At 40.1% G+C, this 22,099-nt stretch overlaps 1 protein-coding gene across 1 annotated transcript in view; it reads right to left on the bottom strand.

Annotated features, from left to right (window-relative positions):
• LOC122797756 (transient receptor potential cation channel subfamily A member 1-like) overlaps positions 1-22,099 on the bottom strand; it is a 1,191,690-nt gene that overhangs the window by 63,842 nt on the left and 1,105,749 nt on the right. Inside the window, exons 25-26 of the mRNA XM_044066280.1 lie at positions 13,160-13,342; positions 12,569-12,637 (exon numbers count right to left, since the gene is read on the bottom strand). Of these exons, the coding sequence (XP_043922215.1) occupies positions 12,569-12,637; positions 13,160-13,342 (252 nt within the window). The remainder of the gene's footprint in view (positions 1-12,568; positions 12,638-13,159; positions 13,343-22,099) is intronic.

The raw sequence follows: 22,099 nt of genomic DNA, 5'->3' as shown, positions 1-22,099 counted from the left end.
GTGTACAATTGTATTTTATTTGAAATAAACAATTTATTTATTTTATTTAGTACTTGTTCACTTGGATAGTCTGACAGGGATGACTAATATACCCCATTTCAGCAAAGACCCAGGAGAAAAGCATTACTTTTAGATACAATTTACAGAGATTTTATGCAAAATGCAGTGCAGAAATGTATAGCAAAAACAAAGTTAAAAAGTACAACATAGACAGTATAACAAAGCAAATTTAAAAATTATAGCATAAATTGCAGTTACATTTGGATGATATGATGAGCTAAAGACAAACATTTCATATATTATGTAACTGTCATGTTGAATAAAGGAAAGCATGATATGATATAGATTAGCATGGGGTAAAATGATTGTAGCAGTGAGTACTAAGGTTACATTACAGGAAAGAGATAGCTAATTATTTAGGTTGTACGTTGAGAGAAAGGGAGATGTAAGAGTGGAAGAGAGAGGTTTTGGAAATAAGTTAGTGCCAATCAGGAGTATGGTAGAAGAATAGTCAGGTTTGGTTGAGATGTTCTTTAATTCATCATTCTTTAAGAAGTTTAAAGCTGGGAAGATTTGAAATATGTTTTTTTTTGTGGAGATGGATGCAATTCCACAATTTTGTGACATAATTAGAGCATAGTGAGTCACCTGCAGAGTTTATTGATTTGGTGGTCATAAGGAGATATTGAGAACTAGAACTGAAAAGGTCTGTTGGATAGTAGTTTGACAGTGTATTCTGAAGTGCTGGATAGTTTCCAAGTTAATGTAATAGAGTATGACCTGTGAGTAAATCTGAATAAGTCAGGTGGTTTGGTAATTCTAGTCATTTCCCATTTTTTTATTATTGAAAGGGAATGATGGGAATTAGAAGGAAGGTTGGAGGCAAAATTTGGAAATTTACTGTAACAAGAACTTAGTTTAGGTATAAAGTTTACAAGTATGTGGGAAGCATTAAGTAGTTCTTACAGAAGGTAAGCAGTTACTATGTTATTTTTAAGGTATTATGTTGATCTATATAAGGCTCTATGTTTTTAGTGGGGTTTTATTTCTTACATGAGATGTATGCTGGTCATATTTCAGATCATCATCTATAATAACGCCTGACAACCTAGTTTGGGGTATTAGTTCTAGGGGTGTATTGCTTTTAGATGTAATGATAAAGGATTGTTTAAGCTCAGAGTTGTATTTATTTATTTATTTTATTTATTTATTGACATTTGTTGATGGGGAAAGTTCACTGAATCAAAGACCCATTTTCATCGGAGGCCTGGTGGAAAGCCCCACATAACATGGCAAGTAAAAATGTTCAAGACAAACACATGGGGATAAAGAGCATGACTTTTGCTGTTTGTGTGTGTGTGTGTGTGTGTGTGTGTGTGTGTGTGTGTGTGTGTGTGTGTGTGTGTGTGTGTGTGTGTGTGTGTGTGTGTGTGTGTGTGTGCAAACTGTTGTGTAATTTTGTGAGGTATGTACCTGGGTCATGTTTAGAAAAGGTCCACTGACCAGTCCACTAACCAGTTAACAAACAAAAATAAATAAAAATATATCAATGTTTAACATGAACCAGAAAGAGTGCTGACACTGACAGAGAATCTAAGGTACAGAAACTCAAAGAAAAGATGATCTCCAGCAGACAATTCAAAAAGATTGCTGACTGAAACAGAAGCTGAGGAAGAGAAACTCAAAGAAAAAATATATCTCTATTAAGAAAGACTAGATGTGCCTGCCATTACATACATTTTAAAACAGTAGCCAATACCTCACTTTCTTATTAGCTCATTGCTATCCTTCTTTTTAGATTCACGTTAGTAAATACTCTAGGATTAAGAATAAACGTTAACTATTGCTATAGAAATAATCTCTGCCTCTGTCTCTATCTCTCCCTCTATCTCATTAATAAAGACAGTGTTTTATGTTCTGGAGGAGTGTTATACTTTAATATGCCTTTTGTGTTTAATGTTTGTATTCATACAAAAGTAATTTTTTCATGGTCTATTAACTGGATTTTGCCCTTGAATTCCACTTGTGGCTGTCCTCCAACCAACAAGGCAAGGAGCTCTTCTGTCCAAAATGTTCTAATCAAAAATTAAAAAGGTCATACTGACAAAGCAATTGGTAAAAACGACAAGAAAAACCTTGCCATACTAGAACTTTCACTGCGTGATACCTTAAACCTCCTGTAATATATGCCCATGGGATATACGTAAATGACCTTTTAAGGACATCAAGTGTTTCAGCTTTATTGTTTTTGAATGTCCACAACTTTTTACTTTTTCTTTTTTACGTCTTTATGGATATATTCAGACCAATAACGTCAAACCCCACTAGATGTGGCCATACATATTTCGGCTTTCTTATAACCTCACCAGCACAGAGTAAGTGGATCGTTTGGGTATAACTATAGTCAAAATAGCTATATGTATAGCCAAACAATCCACTTATGCTGTGCTGATGAGGTCATAAGAAGATCGATACATGCATGTCCACAGCTAATGGGGTTTGGCTTTAGTGGCTTGAATGTATCCACAAAGACTTAAAAAGAGAAAGTAAAAGGTTATGGACATTCAGAAACCATATAGCTGAAACACTTGATGCCCTTAAGGAGTCATTTCCATATATCCCATAGGCCTCTACTACAGGAGTTTTAAGGTATCACACAGTGAAAACTCTAGCCTGGCTAGGTTTTTCCTTGTACTTTATTCCTAAATTTTCTTTGCTGACATTGGTCAGATACCAGAGCAGATTCTTCAGAGTAAGAAATTCTTGTATTTCTTTTCTTGATTACCTTACTACTGTGAAATCTTCCAGTTCAGCAATCCACAGTCATGTCTTAGAATACCAACACAGTCAAAAGGTGTGAGCCTGATTACATTTTTCTACACAATTGTCTTACTACTGTCAGCATAGAATGTAACAGTACTGCCTTGTAGGTGGACTACATTTCCAAGGATTCAAGCTCTGCATAGCTCCCTGAAATATTTTTTCACTAAAAATCACACACAAACACACACACGCACACACACACACACACACACACACACACACACACACACACACACACACACACAAGCATTTTCTTGAGTTTTTTACTTCTTCATGTGGTGAAGTACTACTCCCATAATGCTCCTAACCCTACTCAGGATGATGCATTCTATCCCATCTTTCAAACGTACATAGTTTGAATGAAATATTTTCTTTATTTCTGTTCTTTCCAGTATGTTAGTCTATATTAATTCTGGTACACGTTAAAAGGTACTGCAAGGTATTTTAGTACAGAGGTATACTGTACACACACAAACAATCACACACACAAACACACACACACACACACACACACACATGATCACATACACACACATGCACATGCGCGCACACACACACACACACACACACACACACACACACACACACACACACACACAAACATGCTTGTATGCTCACACATACTCACACGTTCAGACATACACATGCGCACAGTACCACACACATACACATACACACACGCGCTTGTATGCTCACACATGCTCACACATTCAGACATGCACATGCGCACAGTTATACACATACACACACACATGCACACACACACACACACACACACACACACACACACACACACACACACACACACACACACACACACACACACACACACACACACATGTACACATACTTTTAGTTCTTCATTTGTTATTATAGGCAAACATTACGTGTAACAAATTGTAAGAGATAGGGCTCTGCCTAATGCATGCTAGCCACTTCCTGCCAATTTCAGTAGATTAGTGCCTTCCTAAACATTCAATGTACAGAACATATAATGAAGCACACTAAACACCCCATAAAATGGACTGGGACAGGTCAGCTAGGGCATGTGCATCTTAGACACTGTTGAAGGTAGTGTATAGTGTATTAAGATAAGGATTGCAGTGTGGTTGCATGACCATGGTGTCATTGTAAGAATATGGACATAAAATAATTTTAACTGCAAAATGGCATCAGTAAGGTGTTGTGCAATTAGTACTTAGTCTGGTGTACCAAGGGGATTGTGCTTGGGTCAGCACTGAATATATGACTGAGTTCCATATTTTGCCTTTAAACCTATATCAGTCAAAGCTATTCTCCTAGACCAGGAATTTAAAAGTTTTAACTCTACTGACAAGGGTGGGTGGGATACGGTTGCTTGAACCTGCATGTACGCTAATGCAAATAATACCTCATAGTACCATCAATGACCCCTTTGCTTTACCCTTTATACTTCTCAATAATGGGTGAGCTTCTTTGGACCCCCTTACAAGGATGTAACTTATATTTCTCAGATGCTGTGAGATGTGTATTTTGGAGTGCACAACCACTTGGAGTGTGTTGTTGCACCCAAGTGAATAGCCTGGTATGCTAGAATGTGGAATATAGATTGCTGATGTTTAAACCTCATACTTTCATCAGTCTTTGAATTATGATCTAGCCAGAATAACATCATTCAAAGTAACAGGTTTACACTTTGCAAATGACTACAACACACTGTGTCTAGTCATTACTGACTTGTTCTTCTCAAAGCTAATATCTAGATGAGTTAATCATAATATAACTTTCTCTCACTAATATATAATGCACAAAAGCAAAAGTTAATTTATAGGTTCATAGGTTCATAGGTTCATACTAGGCTATCTGCCCTAGGGCATTTATAAGCCTAGCCAGAATGTGTTTGGCTTTCGCCACCCATTTTAAATTTATTTTGCTATGCCCTTTTTCGAGGTTAGTATACTGTGCCTCTGTCTAACAGTGACACAGAAGTGATACCAGGGTAAACCTACGATCTCCCATGCACTCATCAAGATTCCTCTTGAAGAGAGTCAATGAGGGACTCTGCCTAACCTGGACTGGGATTTTATTCCAGAGTGAAGGGAGCCTCTGGGTTATGAATCTGTCCCTCCAGCATGTCCTATTTATTTCATAACTAACAAAAGACTCCTGTACATGAACAATCATATCTATATACAAATAAAACACTATGACTTCACCCTGTTCAGATTTCCTGTAAATACCAAGTAGAAGATCAAAGCAATGCCTTGGTGTATGACTATTGCATATTATACAAAACTCCTGTGACTAACCTGGTTTAACCATTTTGTCATCTTATGACACCATAAGGTTTCATACAAATGAAGAGTATTTAATTTTATATGAGCTCCATAGGAAAACTTGGATGTAAGTGAAAATGGTCTGGGAATCAGACTTCTTATTTGTAAAAGGGAAATAGTTAAAATGGGAAAAAAATTATTCAGTAAGAATTGTAGTTGCTCTTTCTATGTTCTCATTGGGTTGTTTGTGTGCAATGTATTTATCAGAGATGAATAATACCTCAAATTCTGTTGCATCAGTCACAAGTCAGAACAGATAGGTTCGAAAGTATCTAATTTAAAGTTATTCATAGTTTTCTTGGGTGGTGAAAGCTAGGGTACCTTTTTGGCTAGGCTTATATAGGTCCTAGGGCCAATAGCCTAGTACCTACCTACCTATAAATCTATGAACCTAAAATACTGGATGTCAACAATGTGGTAGATGCATAAACTTTTTTATATAAATTCAAGAACAAATGTGCTGATTATGTTCATATTTTCTTAGTTATAATCTGGATAGGTATTTGCAGAGAATATAGACATTTTCCACGATATCTTGGAAAGCCCCATGTTTATATCTTGCTAGCACTATAGAATCTTCACTATCCAGCTGACAGACGCCTGGCTCAGGATTTTTTACAGCTGCCTGAGATACTATCAGGTTAACCATAAAGGACTGCTCGTATTGTTTTCCCTAAATATATATGCAATAGTGGTCCAGTGCTTTACTTGAAGAGGGCAAAACTGCCAGACGATTTTTATATACAACTGGCAATTGTTTGACTACTCTTTTGTATTACAATTACCAAATAATTTGTCTCCTATATAGTCATATAAATACTTATGTTGTGCTAAAGAATTCCTTCATTAATTTTTAAAATGTGAAATGCCTTGATAATTTTTTATGAAAAAAGTAAAGTGCACTTAGTGGACCAACCCATGGCAAACTTCAGATCTGGAAATGAGACAGTAATAGACATTCTGCAAGCACTGATATTAATTTAAAGAATAAGTAGTTTGATTAACTTTTAGTTATGTACTCACCATAACTTCAGATGTTTGGGATCCATCTCGCCTACATTCTGACTGATGGGTTCGGAGCCGATCCTCTATGCCAAAGAGCGAAGTCTCTTATTGGCTGAGCTTACTATATCCCAGGATGCACCACTACCAGTCCCCCAGATCTAGTTTGTCCGCATACATGCACACACGCATGCGCTGCTTATATAACATCGACAGATGATACAAGATAAAAACAGTAGAACTCAAACCGTTCAATCTCTTCTGATCTCCAAGGCAGGGGGAAGGAGGGTGGAATGTAGAGATGGATCCCAAACATCTGAAGTTATGGTGAGTACATAACTAAAAGATGTTATGTGATCCTATCTCGCCTACATTCTGACTGATGGGACAGCGTCCCTAGCACCTAAATCCTGGGTGGCTCACTGGAAAACACTCCTGAGTACCGTGGAACCAAATGATGCTCGCCCTTTAGATGCCACATCCAATTTATAGTGGGAAATGAAAGTGTGCGGGTTGGACCAAGTAGCCGCAGCACAAATCTCAGAAATAGCGAGCTTGGAATGAAATGCAATAGAGGTAGCCATAGCTCTAGTAGAGTGAGCTTTGACAGATGTTGTAAGTTGCTTATTTGAAGAGGAATAAGCCTGAGTTATGCAATCTCTAATCCATTTGGCAATAGTAGCTTTAGTGATGGTTTTACCCAGTTTATTATCTGAAAAGGACACAAACAATTGATCTGTTTTTCGAATTTGTTGAGTCCTGTCTAGATAGAAGCGCAACTGCCTGTGAACATCCAATGTATGCAAGGTGTATTCCGCTTTGTTTGAAAATTTTGGAAAGAAAACTGGTAGCTCTAGAGATTGTTGGAGACAGAGATTAGAACAAACTTTTGGAACAAAAGATGGATTAGGCCTAAGTGATACTCTATCCTTGTGAAAAATCAAGCACGGTGGTTTGATAGATAGGGCTTGAAGTTCTGAAACTCTTCTTGCAGAGGTAATTGCAATTAAGAAGGCAGTTTTCCAAGACAGATATTTCAACTCACATGTAGCAGCCGGTTCAAAGGGAAAAGATGTTAGGGCACGTAGTACCAAATCAAGATCCCACGGGGGCGCAGGTTGAAAAACTGGGGTCTTAAAAGCACAGCACCTTTCATGAAAGTTTTACATAATCTGCTGCTCATCAATGGTGGATCTATGGATTCGTGAAATTTGGAGATAGCTGCTAGTTGGACTTTAATAGTAGAGACTGAAGATCCTTGATTAAACAAGGATGTTAAAAATTTCAAGACCTCTGGTATCGGGGCAGTAATAGGGTCTAAGCCTCTGAGTTGAGCCCAGATAGCAAACCTCTTCCACTTACTGTGATACAATTTCTTAGTGGTGGGTTTGTGGGCTGAAGATAAAATGTGAATAACTTCCGGGTCCAAGGTGTGATTTCTGACTAAAGTCGGAAGTGGAGGAGCCAAGCTGTTAATTTCAAAGTGTGAAGGGACTGGTGCTGTTGTCCCGACTGATGAACCAGAAGGTCCGGAGTTAGATCCAAAACCCAAGGACCGTCCAGAGTATATTTCTGTAGGTAGGGGAACCATACTTGACGAGGCCAGTAGCAATTAGAATCATTGTGGACCCCAATTGGGAAGCTTTCTGGATGACTTTGGGGAGGAGTGGAACTGGAGGAAAGCATAAAGCAGTCCTGTTGGCCAAGGTTGGACTAGAGCATCCGTAGCTGCCTCCCTTGACGGGGTCAAGGAAAAGAACCTTTGCACTTCGTGTTTTGTGGTGTTGCAAACAGGTCGCAGCACGGAATCCCCATCTTCTCAAAATCTGAGCTGCTACTGTTTCGTTCAGGGACCACTCGTGAGGAGAGAGAATAGTCCTGCTCAGTCTGTCTGCCCATACATTGGATTTTCCTGGAATGTGGGTTGCTACCAGGAAGCGGTTGGTAGCCACTGCCCATTCCCACACCCTCATGGCCTCTCTGCAAAGGGGGGTAAGATCTGGTCCCTCCTTGTTTGTTTAGATACCAGACCACCAACATGTTGTCTGTGTGGATAGCGATAATGCCTTGAGGGAGAAACTTGTGGAGGCTTGTAGGGACAGAAGTGCCCTCATTTCCAACACATTGATATGGAGAAATGTTTCGTTTGGAAGCCAAGAACCCTGAACTGACCTGCCCAGACAATGCCCCCCCCCCACCCCGTCTGGGAGGCATCCGTTGTCAAGGTGGCCACCGGAGGGTATAACAAAGGTCTTCCCTGATTCAGATTGGATGGCAGAAGCCACCAGCGGAGGTCCCGTTTACGTTTCTGTAATCAGTATGTGATGATTGAGGGAGATCCTGAAAAGACCATTGTGTCGATAACAGCCACTGAAGAATCCTCATGTGCAATCTTGCCAGAGGAACTAGGAGAACCGTGGCAGACATTGAACCTAAAAGTTGCAGGACCATCCTGGCTGGGGCTTTGGATCTTAGAAGCAGGGCTCGGACTTGACCTTGTAATGTTTGTATCCTTTCGGTAGGAAGGAAGATTCGCATTAATTTTGAGTCTATCTCTGCTCCTATGAATCTTATGCGCTGAGAAGGCAGCAAGACAGACTTTGACCAGTTGAATGTAATTCCCAGGGAAGCACCCAGGGAGATGGTGGCTTGTAGGTTCTCTAGTAGTAGATGCCTGGTGGTGGCAGTCAGGAGCCAGTCGTCCAGATAGGGAAACACTTGGAATCCGAGACTCCTCAGGTGAGCAGTCACTACTGCCAAACACTTGGTGAACACCCTGGGGGCTGTGGTGAGACCAAAGGGCAGTGCACAAAATTGGAAATGACTGTCTCCCAGGCTGAAGCGCAGATACCTCCTGGACGCCTGATGTATCGGTATGTGATAATAGGCGTCCTTGAGATCTATGGAGCACATCCAAACATCTTTCTCCAACAATGGGAGAATGGATTGTAAAGTGACCATTCAGAATTTGGACTTCATGACGGACTGGTTTAGTTTGCTGAGATCCAAAATGGGTCTCAGGTCCCCTGTCTTTTTTGGCACTAAAAAGAACCTTGAGTAATTTCTGGATCCGATCTGGTCTGTGGGGACCGGTTGGATGACTCCTTTCTAGCAGCTTTGAAGCTTCTACGGCTGCAATTTCCCTTTGACTGGGTGGTGGGTCCAGGATTTTTTTGGACGGTGGGGGTGAGTGTGTGAAGGGAATGGTGTAACCTCCGGCAATAATCCGAAGCACCCATCTGTCCTGAGTAATAGACTCCCAGGCTTTTAGGTGCTTGGCAACGGCACCCGACTGGCTCGAGCAGCACAGCCGGGCAATCCCTCATGGAGTGTGGGAGGCTGAAGAGCCAAGAAAGGACTCGCGGTCTCCAGTGTTGCGGGGGCCTCTGCCGCCTCTGGGACGGCATCTCCCAGAAAAATTTCCCGTCCTCTGCCTCTGGAAGGGAATCTTCCTGCTGTTGAGGAAAGAATTTCTGTGATTTGCAGAACCACATCTTCCCTCCTCTTTAGCCTTGGGATAAGGCTGAAAGGGAGTGGAATAACGTGCCTATGGCAGATAAAGTCTTTCCCTCTTGCTCACAGCGGGTAAGAGTGTCTTTACCTTGGGTCCAAATAAAGAGGACCCATCAAAGGGAGCGTCGGCAAAGGAAGACTTGAAGGCCTCCAAAATGACACAACGGAGCCAGGCTTGTCTCCGTAGAGCCACGCCTGTGCCTGCGCTCTGCCCGCCTTGCCGCATATGAAATGAGCCTCATGGACGAGTTAGAAATCGAGGTGAGGATAGCCAACTGAGAGCTAACCGACTGGGCTAGCTGCTCAGGTAGGTTACCTGAGAGGGAGTCTGAGAGCTCCTTGACCAGATCCCTCTGTAGTCTGGTGAAATGTGCCAAATAATTCAGGGACCTCAGAGTAAAGGCCGCTGAAGTCAGGGTGCACTTCCGTGCGGTCCATGCTCCTAGACTCCTTATTAGGAGGATGGACGGACGTTGAAGCCTCTGCCACGTCCTGCTGGGTAGCAGATGCCACCACCATGGCATCTACAGCCACGCCTTTCGTTAAGAACTCCTTCTTGGGTGGGGCAGACAAAAATTTGTTAGGCGAGAAGGCACTGGTTCCACAGTATCTGGATGTTCCCACCCTCCGACAAACCAAATCCAGGAGCTCGTCAAGGGCGGAGACACCCAGGAGGTGGAGGGCTGAGCCCAAGGCCTTGAGGAACACCGACTCATCAGCGGAGGGTTTGGAATTCCAGCCGCCTCGTTGCTTAAGGATCTCTAGAATGTCTGCAAATGAGACATCATCCGAGGATGACTTGGGGACCCCTCCGCATCATCAAGATCAGTGTCCGATGTAAGAGACTCGGGGAGTCCACGTGCTTCCTCTTGCACGTTCTCTTCCTTGGGGGCCCTCCGAAGACAACTCCGAAAGACCCTCAGGAGGAGGGGAACACCCAGTGGGGGTAACCTCAGGCCCCGGGGCTCCGCTGCCTAGAGACAGGGGAACTGCCAAAGACCCAGTCTCCATGCCCAGGGAAGGTGCCGGTAAAGCCGTAGAGATGGCCGAAGAAGACTTGGCCAAGGCACTCCTCATAGCTCTCAAGGCCGGACCCCCAGAATCCTGGGAGGGTCTGGTCTCCGGAGCCACGATAGCAGACAGAAGTCCCGCGGCCGAAGCACCGAGAGGGAGGCTAGGAACCGACAGCATTGGTCCCGAAACGTCATCCCCGGGTCCGGCCGAAGAAGTCCGTGTGCTAAACTCGGACCCGAAGGCCGGGGTTGGAGTAAGGGTCGGAGACGACCCTAGGATCTCCACTGGCTCCATCAGCACCTGCTCCGACGGAGCCAAAGTGGTCGGAGGAGGAATAGCAATGGAATGGGCTATCGACTCCGAAGCCAAGTGGGTCGGAGCCGAAACAAATTTCTGAAAGACTGGGGACTGGAACAGTCTTTGGAGCACCCTGTCTATGTCCGAATCTGACATCCTTGATGACCTGGAAGAGACCGAATGGGTCCGAGTAGGCCTCTCCAACGGCTCCAAGGGACTAGGGGACCGGCTCGAATCGACTCGACAATTATCGGCGCCAAGAAGTGTCCAAACCAATTTCCATCGGTGCCGAAGGGCTTCGCCGAGGAGGAAGTGTCTGAGCGGACAACCTTCATCGGCTCGAGATCAGTGGAGCTGATGAAGGTGACCCGCCTCTCGATGCCCCAGCCATCGGCTCCGAACCCAGAGGAGTCGAGGCTGGAGGCATCGAGGCAGACCATTCCGCCCTCAGCTCCGAAGTCCGTGGAGCCGAAGGAGAAGCCTGCCTATGTCTTTTGGCGGTCGGTTCCGACAGACTGGTCGGAGCCGCCCTTTTCTTTTTAGCAGGAGAAGGAGAGGAAGCTAATGCCTCTTCAAATGAGGGTTTAATGAGGCCTTTCAAAATAAGTTTATTTTTCCTCTCTTGGAGGACCCTCGAGGAAAACGCGTGACACACGCTGCAGGACTCCTGCAAATGTTTGGCGCCCAAACAATACACACAGAGAGAGTGGTCATCTGTGATTGACATTTTAAAACTGCACTTAGTGCACTTCTTAAAGCCGAAGGCCTAGGAGCCTGAGACATTATGGCAACAATTCAGTAACTCTAACTATCACAGAAAAACACTTACTTTACTTTACTTTTTTTTTACAAAGGCTGTCACAACAACAGAAAACTCAACTAAAGGCATCCAAGAACCCTTAAGGACTCGAAAGACAATTGACTGACAGGAAAGGCCCTTCAATTCAAAAGGGGCCTCTAGTCAGAACAAACACGCAACCACTACACAAATTTTCCACAAAAAAAATAACCACTCATACACAAAAGTAAGATATAGCTGTTAAAACAGCTTTTGTTGAAGAATTAGGAAATTCCTGACAGAAAAAGTTAGTGAAAAACACTACTTAGCTCAGCCAGCTCGAGACCACGTCTTTGCTAGTTAGCGGCAAACGAGATCTGGGGGACTGGTAGTGGTGCATCCTGGGATATAGTAAGCTCAGCCAATAAGAGACTTCGCTCTTTGGCATAAGCGTGCCGAGTCGGAGCCGAGGGATCGGCTCCGAACCCATCAGTCAGAATGTAGGCGAGATAGGATCACTTAACATCAACTGTTTTATTCCTCCTTTATGCATACAAACCACATTTTTGATTTTCTTCATCAAAAGTGTGTCCCTTAAACAGAAAACAGTTTTGATAGTTTTGACCCTATATGAAATGGAGTTTAGTAGCATTATGCTCTAGTTGATAAGGGATAGCTCAGGAAAGCAGAGATTTAAAGGAACAGTCATTATGTTTTGATTAAATGTATATCACACCACTTAGAATAAGTTAAATATTAGGTTACTATAGTATAACTATTCTGTCAAGTGTTGAACAGCAAACTTATTTATAACTTAGCAATCCACCTGCATAGCCATTCTTTTGATTGAAGCATTCCTTTGTACTTCTGCAATGTCGCCAACAGCCAAACCAATCTAAAGTGAACAAGACAAAAGTTATAAAAATAAATAAATAAATAAGGGCTCGATGCATCTTTAGCAAGGCATTTACTTAAACCCTAGGCACTGTTTTGTTTTTACCCCATGCTTGGTGACAGTTACTATTTCAATAACACTTATTTTAACAAATGCAAAAGCAGCCATATTTCTAACATAACTCTCAACCTGCTTACATCCAGAATCAGAGACAAATTCAGAAATAGTGATGGACAATCAGGGACACTTTTTTAAATATTAATACCCTTAACTTGAGACAGTGACACAATAAAATAATGTGAATTAACATGTATTGTCTGAAATTCAAAAAGTCTGTAACTCTATTGTCATTATTAACTGTGATCCACCACCTTTTCTCTTTTAATCACTAATTTTAGGATTGACTAGGAAGGACAGAAGAAAATCTTGAGCGAAAATCAGGGATGTCACTGAAAAATATATATTTTCAATATAAATAATATTAATGTTTTATTGTACAATAATACCTGAGGTCTTACTTACCAGTAGATTCATGAGGAGTATTGGAATGAGCAGCATAAACAGTATGAGCACTGCAAAAGACATGTATGGGTAAGGCATTTTTTTCTCTGTTATCGGGATAAGGAAGCTGTCATGATAATTTATGTCTCCCAGCATCATAGCGAATGTCTGCATTAGAGATAGGTAGGGAGTACTGTATGCTGTCTGAAACATAAACAATAACATTAACAATATTTATAGCATATGGCAAGACATTCTGCAGACCAGTAAAAATATACGCTTTAAAAATTAAATCCATCCATCCCTCCATCCATCCATCCATCCATCCATCCATCCCTCCATCCACAACTCCTTTTCTCCATTTTTGCACATGGGTTCTAGGTATCACTTCAACAGTGACAATTATGTTACAAAATGATCCCTTATAAAAATTGAAAATTACAGGATTTCTTGAGTGCTATCACACCTGCATTTGAAGTTCATACAGAACATGGACTTGACAAATTATAGAAGTGTAACATTTAATACTCCATTGGTCATTGTGAGCTGTTCTTTTAAAGCAAAATTATTAACCATATAAAACTTCTGGAATGCTTTCAAGCAAAGACTGTATCAAACCAAATCATCTCTTTACTATTAAACAACTAGGTAAAATGCATGACCTACAGGATGCCTCTGTATTTGATGCACTGCATTTATGGCCATACTGTATGAAACTCAGCTGTAACTGTTTTGTTAGCTAAGATAACTGGAAAAATGATAAGTACTAATAATGTCTGAAAACATGAAATACAGCATTGTTACAAAAATATCTCTGAAAATATCACTTGGCTAAGAGTATGTTGACATCCTGTTCAGTACAAGAAATGCCTAAACTATGTGTACAATATAGCTGTGAGATGCAGATTCAAGTCATTTATGTATAGACATATTTGTTATCATTACATGGAGATTAGTTTAAAATCATTATACAAATGAATGTTGCATCTGACAGCTAAAACAAAATTATAATTTCTGAAAGTATACAGAAACCTATCCATTTTAAATTAGTGATCTACTTCTTTATTTTTGCCCCCTCTACTGTACACTTTCCAGTTGACCATAAGTTGCTTTGTTCTCCTAGTATGCTGCCTACTTCTTAATGCAATTTATTATAGTGTTATTAGTAAAACTCCTTGGGACGAGGACCACCTCATCCATAGGTGGGGTGGGAAGAGGATAGGGAGCACAACACAGAGCATCTGGCAGCATCATATATACTGTATTGATCATGGGAGACTTTTTTACATACCCTAAATGAGCAGATATGCTGATGTCATACGTATTACCACACATAAATTCAGTCATCTTCAGTCCTATTGTCTACCATCTAGTATCTTTTTTTCAATTGCAGTCTATCTATCATGGCATACTACCGATAATTCGGAGGGGGTGGGATTGCCACATCAAAGACAGAAATTCCACACTCCCTTCTGGAGTAGATGAGCTAACAAATTGCTACTCCTTCCCACTCTCCCCTTACTGGTTCCAGGAACTGAGTAACTAATTGATTTGGGGTAGTCAACAAGCATTTTTAACCATCTGCATTCAAATTAATATAATCATTTAATTATTAAAAGAACATCTTCCAAATAATCTAATATTTACTTCAGTTTGGTTTTGTGTCTTAAATTAACAAACATCCACACCTTTAATTCTGTCATTGTGTATTGGTGTGTGTGTGTGTGTGTGTGTGTGTGTGTGTGTGTGTGTGAATATGTCTATGTCGGCTTTGTGCAACACAACTCATTGTTTGAAGGCTTCTAAAGTAAGCATCACAAGTGCTATAGCCAATCTCTTATCCAAAACAACAAAAGTACCACTTGCTCTTATGCTGGTTCATCAGCAGTGACAGTAGCTGATCCAGATGGATCTCCATTTCTTGAGTTAGCCATAGCAACAGAAGCAGGTAATACTTTTCCATGTTTCAGAGACAGCAATATAGTTGCATTCACTTTCACTTTCCAAGATAACAAGTTATAGGGAGCTATGGAACAGTCTTCCCTTTCACGGATAAGAAATAAACACTGAACTTCTGTCTCTGGGATGAATGCATGATGCACTGCAGTCCTTATCAGATTATAATGACAGCAGCATCATTATAGCTCACTTCCATGAGTGGTAACAGTGATTGCAGGAGAAGCAGGATGAGTAGGACCAATTTTATCACAGTGTTGTTCTCAAGATATAAAATTACTAGGGCTACTTCAGCTTACTCACATGCCCATTCTTGTAAATTCAGATATTCTGGTATTAGTGAAATGATGAAAAAACACAGTATATTGATGCATCTTAGTTCTCCAACTAATATTTTTTAGTGTTATCAGCATTACATGACACATAATTCAAATCAAAGTTGAAGCAAAAAAAGGAAACCGGTGTTACAAACTGAATCTGGTTTTGTACAATGAAGTTAGAATCAAAATTTGTTGGGTTGTTGTTCTTTTCTGCAAGATATGCTTGCAAATTCCATTTTGAGATAGAAAAGATCAAAATGGAGTTTACATAAATTCTTATACGTTTTCCTCACTAAGTCCTTTCTTTTCCAAATGTAATATATATTTAACTCCAAAGCTGCTTTATCTGAGGAGATAAATGATTCTCTCATACAGTGCCAAATATGACTGATTGCACCATATGTTGAATTGTGCATGAGTCAGGCTTGTGTGAAATGCATTTCTGCTCTGCTCTCAATAATACCTCAATTTGGCAACAGAACTTGGTGCAACAAATCCTGTAGACAATGGTAATGTTATAGGTTCCCCTCATTTTCCACTGATTAGAACTTTTTTTTTTTTACTGAGGAGCAATACATGTTGCAATAAGCCACTGTCACTGGGCAACCGCTGGCCCATTCTTTCAATATTCCTAAGTTGTTTGCTGGAAAATGAAGGTTATTGCAGAAAGACAAGTTCTTCACTATTCAAACTATGGTAGCAGCTATCTTGTATTTCAAAGACAGAGTGCTTTATTGTCTGTTTTATCACAATGTTCCATCCCTCCACTTATCCTAACACCACACAGACCATCTTGACTAGGTATCCCTTTTCTGTTGGAGATCCACCAATAAAGGAGAAGTACTTTAGCTTCTCCATAGATGTAGTCTCATTAAATCTCTTTATCGAATGTACTAGCTCTGAGATTTATTAGGTCATAGCCACAATTATTCCAAAATATTCAGCCCATGATGCCAGCCCATCTGGCTTTACCAAATTGTGCATTACTAATTTGCCCAACAAAAACAACAAAAGGTATATACCTAAGAACAGTCCTCCTGTCAAAATAATTGAGATTATTATGCACACTGTTGCTATATACACTCTTATCTGAAAGTTCCTACTGCAGTGTCAAATACATTCTGTAACTTCTACCCAGCACCACTCTGAATAACATCTTGGACATATATTAGGACCTAAAGTTGGAGTTGCCTGTCGGTCTCACCTTACTGGACCAGTCCATTGTCTCATTTCTGATTCTGTAGATGGCAAATGTTACATGATATCCATCATCTACAGTTTGACTGCTCTAAGTATTGGCTTCAAAGCTATTATTGTTCATATTCAGCAGTTCCATGGCTCCGTGGCAATCATACTCTTCAAATACACCATCTACTCAAATTGGAATCCTATGCAGCTTGATATCTCAGCCCCATGACTGCTTTTGTTAATTTATTTGTAAATGACTTGCACCTTGCAATAAGTAGATGACATGCAAGCAATAGGGTCCAAAGTGTGTGTGCGTTTATGCGTGTGTGTGCATGTGTGTGTGCATGTGTGTGTGTGTGTGTGTGTGTGTGTGTGTGTGTGTGTGTGTGTGTGTGTGTGTGCTGTTGTGTAATACCACAGATGGCACAGGATGAAACCAAGGGATTCTTTTATGTACAGAATGCTTACCTAGCTGACAGGTTCAGCGCAAACCCCCTTCCCCATCAAAAGGGCAAATATCTATCCCAGCAGAGTGCTGCCCCCCTGTCATCTCAGATGCTCAAGTAAGAGCCGCCCTCTCCAAAGCAAAAAACACAGCATCAATGGGACAAGACGGTGTCCCGGGCTGCATCCTACATGAACTCCAAGAAGTACTAAACTCAAACATAAAACTACTGTTCAATCTCAGCCTTACTACAGGATATGTACCCAAAGAGTGGCATACAGCAACAGTGGTCCCTCTCCTCAAAGGTGGTGCCTCAACGGATCCTGGAAACTATCTCCCCATAAGCCTGACTAGCTTGGTCTGCAAAGCTATAGAAAGGATCATCATGGACCTCATAAATAAAGATATTGGGGACCTACAGACACTGGAGCCTACCCAGTTTGGCTTTGTTAAGGGCAGATCCTGCCTCTTAAACCTGGTCGATTTATTTGAAACAGTCACCAAGGCCATTGACGAGGGGAAGGTGGTCCACACAGCCTACCTGGACCTCGTAAAAGCCTTTGATACAATACTCCACTCAGGCATTATAGATAAGCTCACCAGCTTAAATATAAACCCCTATGTCACTAGATGGGTTGCAAACTGGCTCCAGGACAGAACCCACATGGTTAGAATTGCTGGAGCCATGTCAGACTCCAAACCAGTTACAAGTGGCGTCCCACAAGGCTCAGTCCTGGGACCTCTCTTGTTCGGTATATATTTCTCAGAGGTACAGGCCAACACGGAAGGACTGTGGCTGACCAAGTTTGCAGATGACTGCAAACTGAGAGCTATAATCAACTCTCCAGCCGACACAAGCATCCTACAAAAGGGCCTCATAGAAACAGACAGCTGGTGCCAGAGCCATGGCCTCAAGCTAAATGCCAAAAAGTGTATAGTCATCCCCTTCGGTAAAAACAAAGTGCCCACAAATTACCACATAGATGGCAATCCATTAAGTATGGAAGAAGTAATTAGGGACCTGGGGACCCAAGTTGATAGCATTCTCTCATTCGACTACCACGTGACCAAAGTGGTTAGAAAAACATTTTATATAGCCCACCTAATCATGAAGGGATTCACATCTAGATCAGGGGAGGTCATCATACCTCTTTACTCATCCCTCATCAGGCCCATAATTGAGTACAATGCCCCTTTTGGGATGTACCTTACCAGACACCTGCAGCAACTGGAAAGACCCCAAAAGTACCTCACGAAGAGGATCAAAGAGCTCAAACAGATGCCATATGCTGCCCGGTTAAAGAAACTCCAGCTCTACTCAGTGGCATACCGCCTGCTCAGAGGCGATCTGTGCCTGACGTGTAAAGCCATGTCCAACCCGGAATTAATGGACATGCTGCACCTCAGAAAATCCAAATCCCATCGTGCTACGTGCTCGAGAGACTTGAACCTCAGCACTGAAATAAATAGGACATGCTGGAGGGACAGATTCATAACCCAGAGGCTCCCTTCACTCTGGAATAAAATCCCAGTCCAGGTTAGGCAGAGTCCCTCATTCACTCTCTTCAAGAGAAATCTTGATGAGTGGATGGGAGATCGTAGATTTACTCCGGGTATCACTTCTGTGTCACTGTTAGACAGAGGCACAGTATACTAACCTCAAAAAAGGGCATAGCAAAATTCATTTAAAATGGGTGGCGAAAGCCAAACACACACTGGCTAGGCTTGTAAATGCCCTAGGGCAGATAGCCTAGTATGAACCTATGAACCTATGAACCTATTACACAATAACACACATTTAACAATTCCACAAAAGCCTACAGGATAGGAAATACCTGATAAATGCTAATGTTGGATATCATGGATTGTGTACCAGTATATAATGTGCAACTTTGTCATATATGCACAAATATGTCTTGAATGGTTGGCTTCTGATGAATGTGCCATAGTTTATATCATACTATTCTTAGTATTGCACTACAAATTGTAAAATTATTCCATCCAGCTTATCTTGGAATGACCAGAATGAACAGCTTTCATATTCATGATGGTCTGCCATTGATCAGGATTTTGAACAATAAGCAAAGATGTGAGATGAATTTTAAGCATGCAACAAATTTCCAGTGAATGGTGCTTTACAGTACTGGAAATGGCTGAAAAGACAATGCCCTAGGTTGCTCATGAGCTTTGGTGGTTCGGTCCTTGGAAAACAGTTTCTGGGATATCCATAATGGTTGCTGGTCTGTTAGGAGCTACTTATGCCTGATGTGGATCTTCTACTATGTTCTTACTTCTAAATTCTCATATAACTGCCTGCTTCATTTGAGTTCTACTAGATTTCATGTTTCCTTACTACCGTCTACTATGGTGGGAATTTTACTTTTATTTAGTACTGCATTACATTCATATCAGTCCAGTTTTCAAACTATTTTCCCCATAACAAATAAGAAGAAAATGAAGAAATTGACTTCTAGACTTCAAAAAACTATTTTTCTTCAAATTGTACACTTGGGAAAAAGACAAGACATAATAGATGCAAACCTAAAGAAACAGATGATAAACATATTTTCTGTGTAATTTCAAATCTGAAATAAATCTCCTTCTAGTTGAACTAAAGGAAACCATTTCTCCATGTAAAAACTGTTTCATTAAATCTTTTTTTCAAAAATGTAATTGCTTTGATCAAGAAAATAATTTCTATATCCAAACAGAAATAGCTGTGTTAATGTTTTTTATTGATTAGCTAATTGGGTTTCTGTCAAACTTCTTCATCATTTCCAAAGGTGTCTGGTTGGACATTTCAGCGTTGAAGAAGTCAAATTATTGTTCTTGACAAATGTGCTTAATTCATTGAAACAATGACTAAATAAACAGGTTTTGTAGTTTCCTTGGTACAATTTTTTGGAACTGCTGGCTCCAAGGTATTGCAATCTGTCAAAAAAGAAACAAGTCTCTTCTCAGAAACCTATTTAAGTAAAGTTCTCATACATTCTGCTAGAAATTAAACTAGTCAGGCAAGGTTTTCTCTTTTCTCCCAATTCTTATTAAAAAAAATAATTTTTAAATGACTCTACTTTACATCTGACCTTTTCATTGGATGCGGATTTCAAATGTTTGATTATTAAGAGGGCTGAAAAGTTTTCAACAATGTGCATGCTTTTAAACCTAAATCTTCAAATTCACTGTGCTTTGTATCGAAGTTTATACAGTTAACTAGCTACGCACTTTAACTTCCTTGTTCTTCTGTGGGTTCAGCCTCAGGACTGCATACTAGTTTCTGACTATAGGCTATAAAATAAAGCACTCTTTATTTAATATTTTCTATGTTTCTTTCCTGTCTTTCTTATCTTAAACAATCATTAGCATTGTTTGATGTTATTTCTAAGGCTTACATAAGTTAGCTATTCAAGTAAATGTTAATGGGTCTATATTATATTTTCAAAAGTTTCAAACTTCGAACACCATATGAGCGATGTTTGAAATTTCAAAAATATAATTAAAAAATAAAAATAAAAAAACTATACTTACCTAAATGCTGTAGGCAGAGGGGCAAGCACCCCTGCACCCCCCACACCCCTGCTACTTAAATATTCCTACTCCGAGATCACACTGCATTGAAGTAAAGGGAAAATATTCCCTATGGCGATTTCCATGTTATGTGCTCAATGTTTCGATGTTTCGACCAATGGGGTTCACTCAATATGCGTTCGCCGTTTACAATTTTCGATCACGCGATAGGACCCTAATGTTAATAGCAGATCAGTATTTGCTTCACTATGATTAGACTTGTTTGTTTTCTAATGTATTCACTTTGTTTAATGTGCACCCAGTGAAATTTTATTTTTGTTTCACTGCTCCCTTTAGAACTTCTTAGGGATTGATTCATGTGATGGTCATTCAGTATTCTGAATTGTTTCCTTTGTTAGTTGTATTCCCTGGTGGTCTTCATTTATTTACTTTTACTAACAGTACCTTTATTTCTTTATCTATTAGAAAGTAGTTGTGATTTACTTTCTTGTATCTGTCTGTGGTTTGCATATGGGGTCTGAAAAAGAAGCACTCATGGATACAGGTGATTTGCATGTATTTACAAATCAATTTATTTTCTTTTTATTAAATGTGCCGTAATACAGATACTTTCAAAATATGATTTTATTACACAGATGTTAATAAGGCTTTACTTATTTATTCATTTGATCAAAATTATGTGGTTGGATGAAAGTGATTGAACTATGCTTTCTTTCTCAGTTAAACAGTGATTTATTTGGATTTGCAGGGTCAGTGTGCGTTAGACTGAGGCAAGAAGAAATATGTTACTATGACTATTATTATTATTTTTATTTGACCACACCTGGACAACTAAGTTGTGGGTAGTAAGGCAGCCTGTGGGTAGCAGTGAGTGATCCTAACTGATACATCACATGTGTACTTAAATAGTTGCTCTACATAGACAGAACCAGACAGTTTTGCATTTATGTGATTTCGGTTTCATGGTATTATAACAGAATCTACCCAACTAAGTCATATGTCTGAAATAAACCTGCTTTCTTAGCGTAGGAGTGGCATGTATTCTAAACTGTGTCTGACTAAACAAATGTCAATTATTATGACATTTGTTTGAATTCATTGCTTTTATATATATATATATATATATATATATATATATATACTATATATATATATATATATATATATAGATATATATGTATATGTGTGTGTGTATATATGTGTATATATATATATATATATATATATATATATATATATATATATATATAGATTATATATATATATATATATATATATATATATAGAGAGAGAGAGAGAGGGAGAGACAAAGGGAGATATGTGTGTGTATGTGTGTATGTATATATATATATATATATATATATATATATATATATATATATATATATATACATATGTATACCTTCCCCAATCCGTCTGTGCATGTATCCTACAAGGTGCTCGGAACTCAACTACAGCTCATTCAGCTCACCAACCTGTTTTCCAGCACTCGAAAACCAAATTTAGTACAAATAAGTACTAATA

This window comes from Protopterus annectens, chromosome 3.part1 (genome assembly GCF_019279795.1).
Source record: "Protopterus annectens isolate FY-2018-M chromosome 3.part1, PAN1.0, whole genome shotgun sequence".
NCBI lineage: Eukaryota > Metazoa > Chordata > Ceratodontiformes > Protopteridae > Protopterus > Protopterus annectens.
Note: the sequence above shows the minus strand (reverse complement) of the source record. Positions and strands in the feature narration are given on the sequence as shown.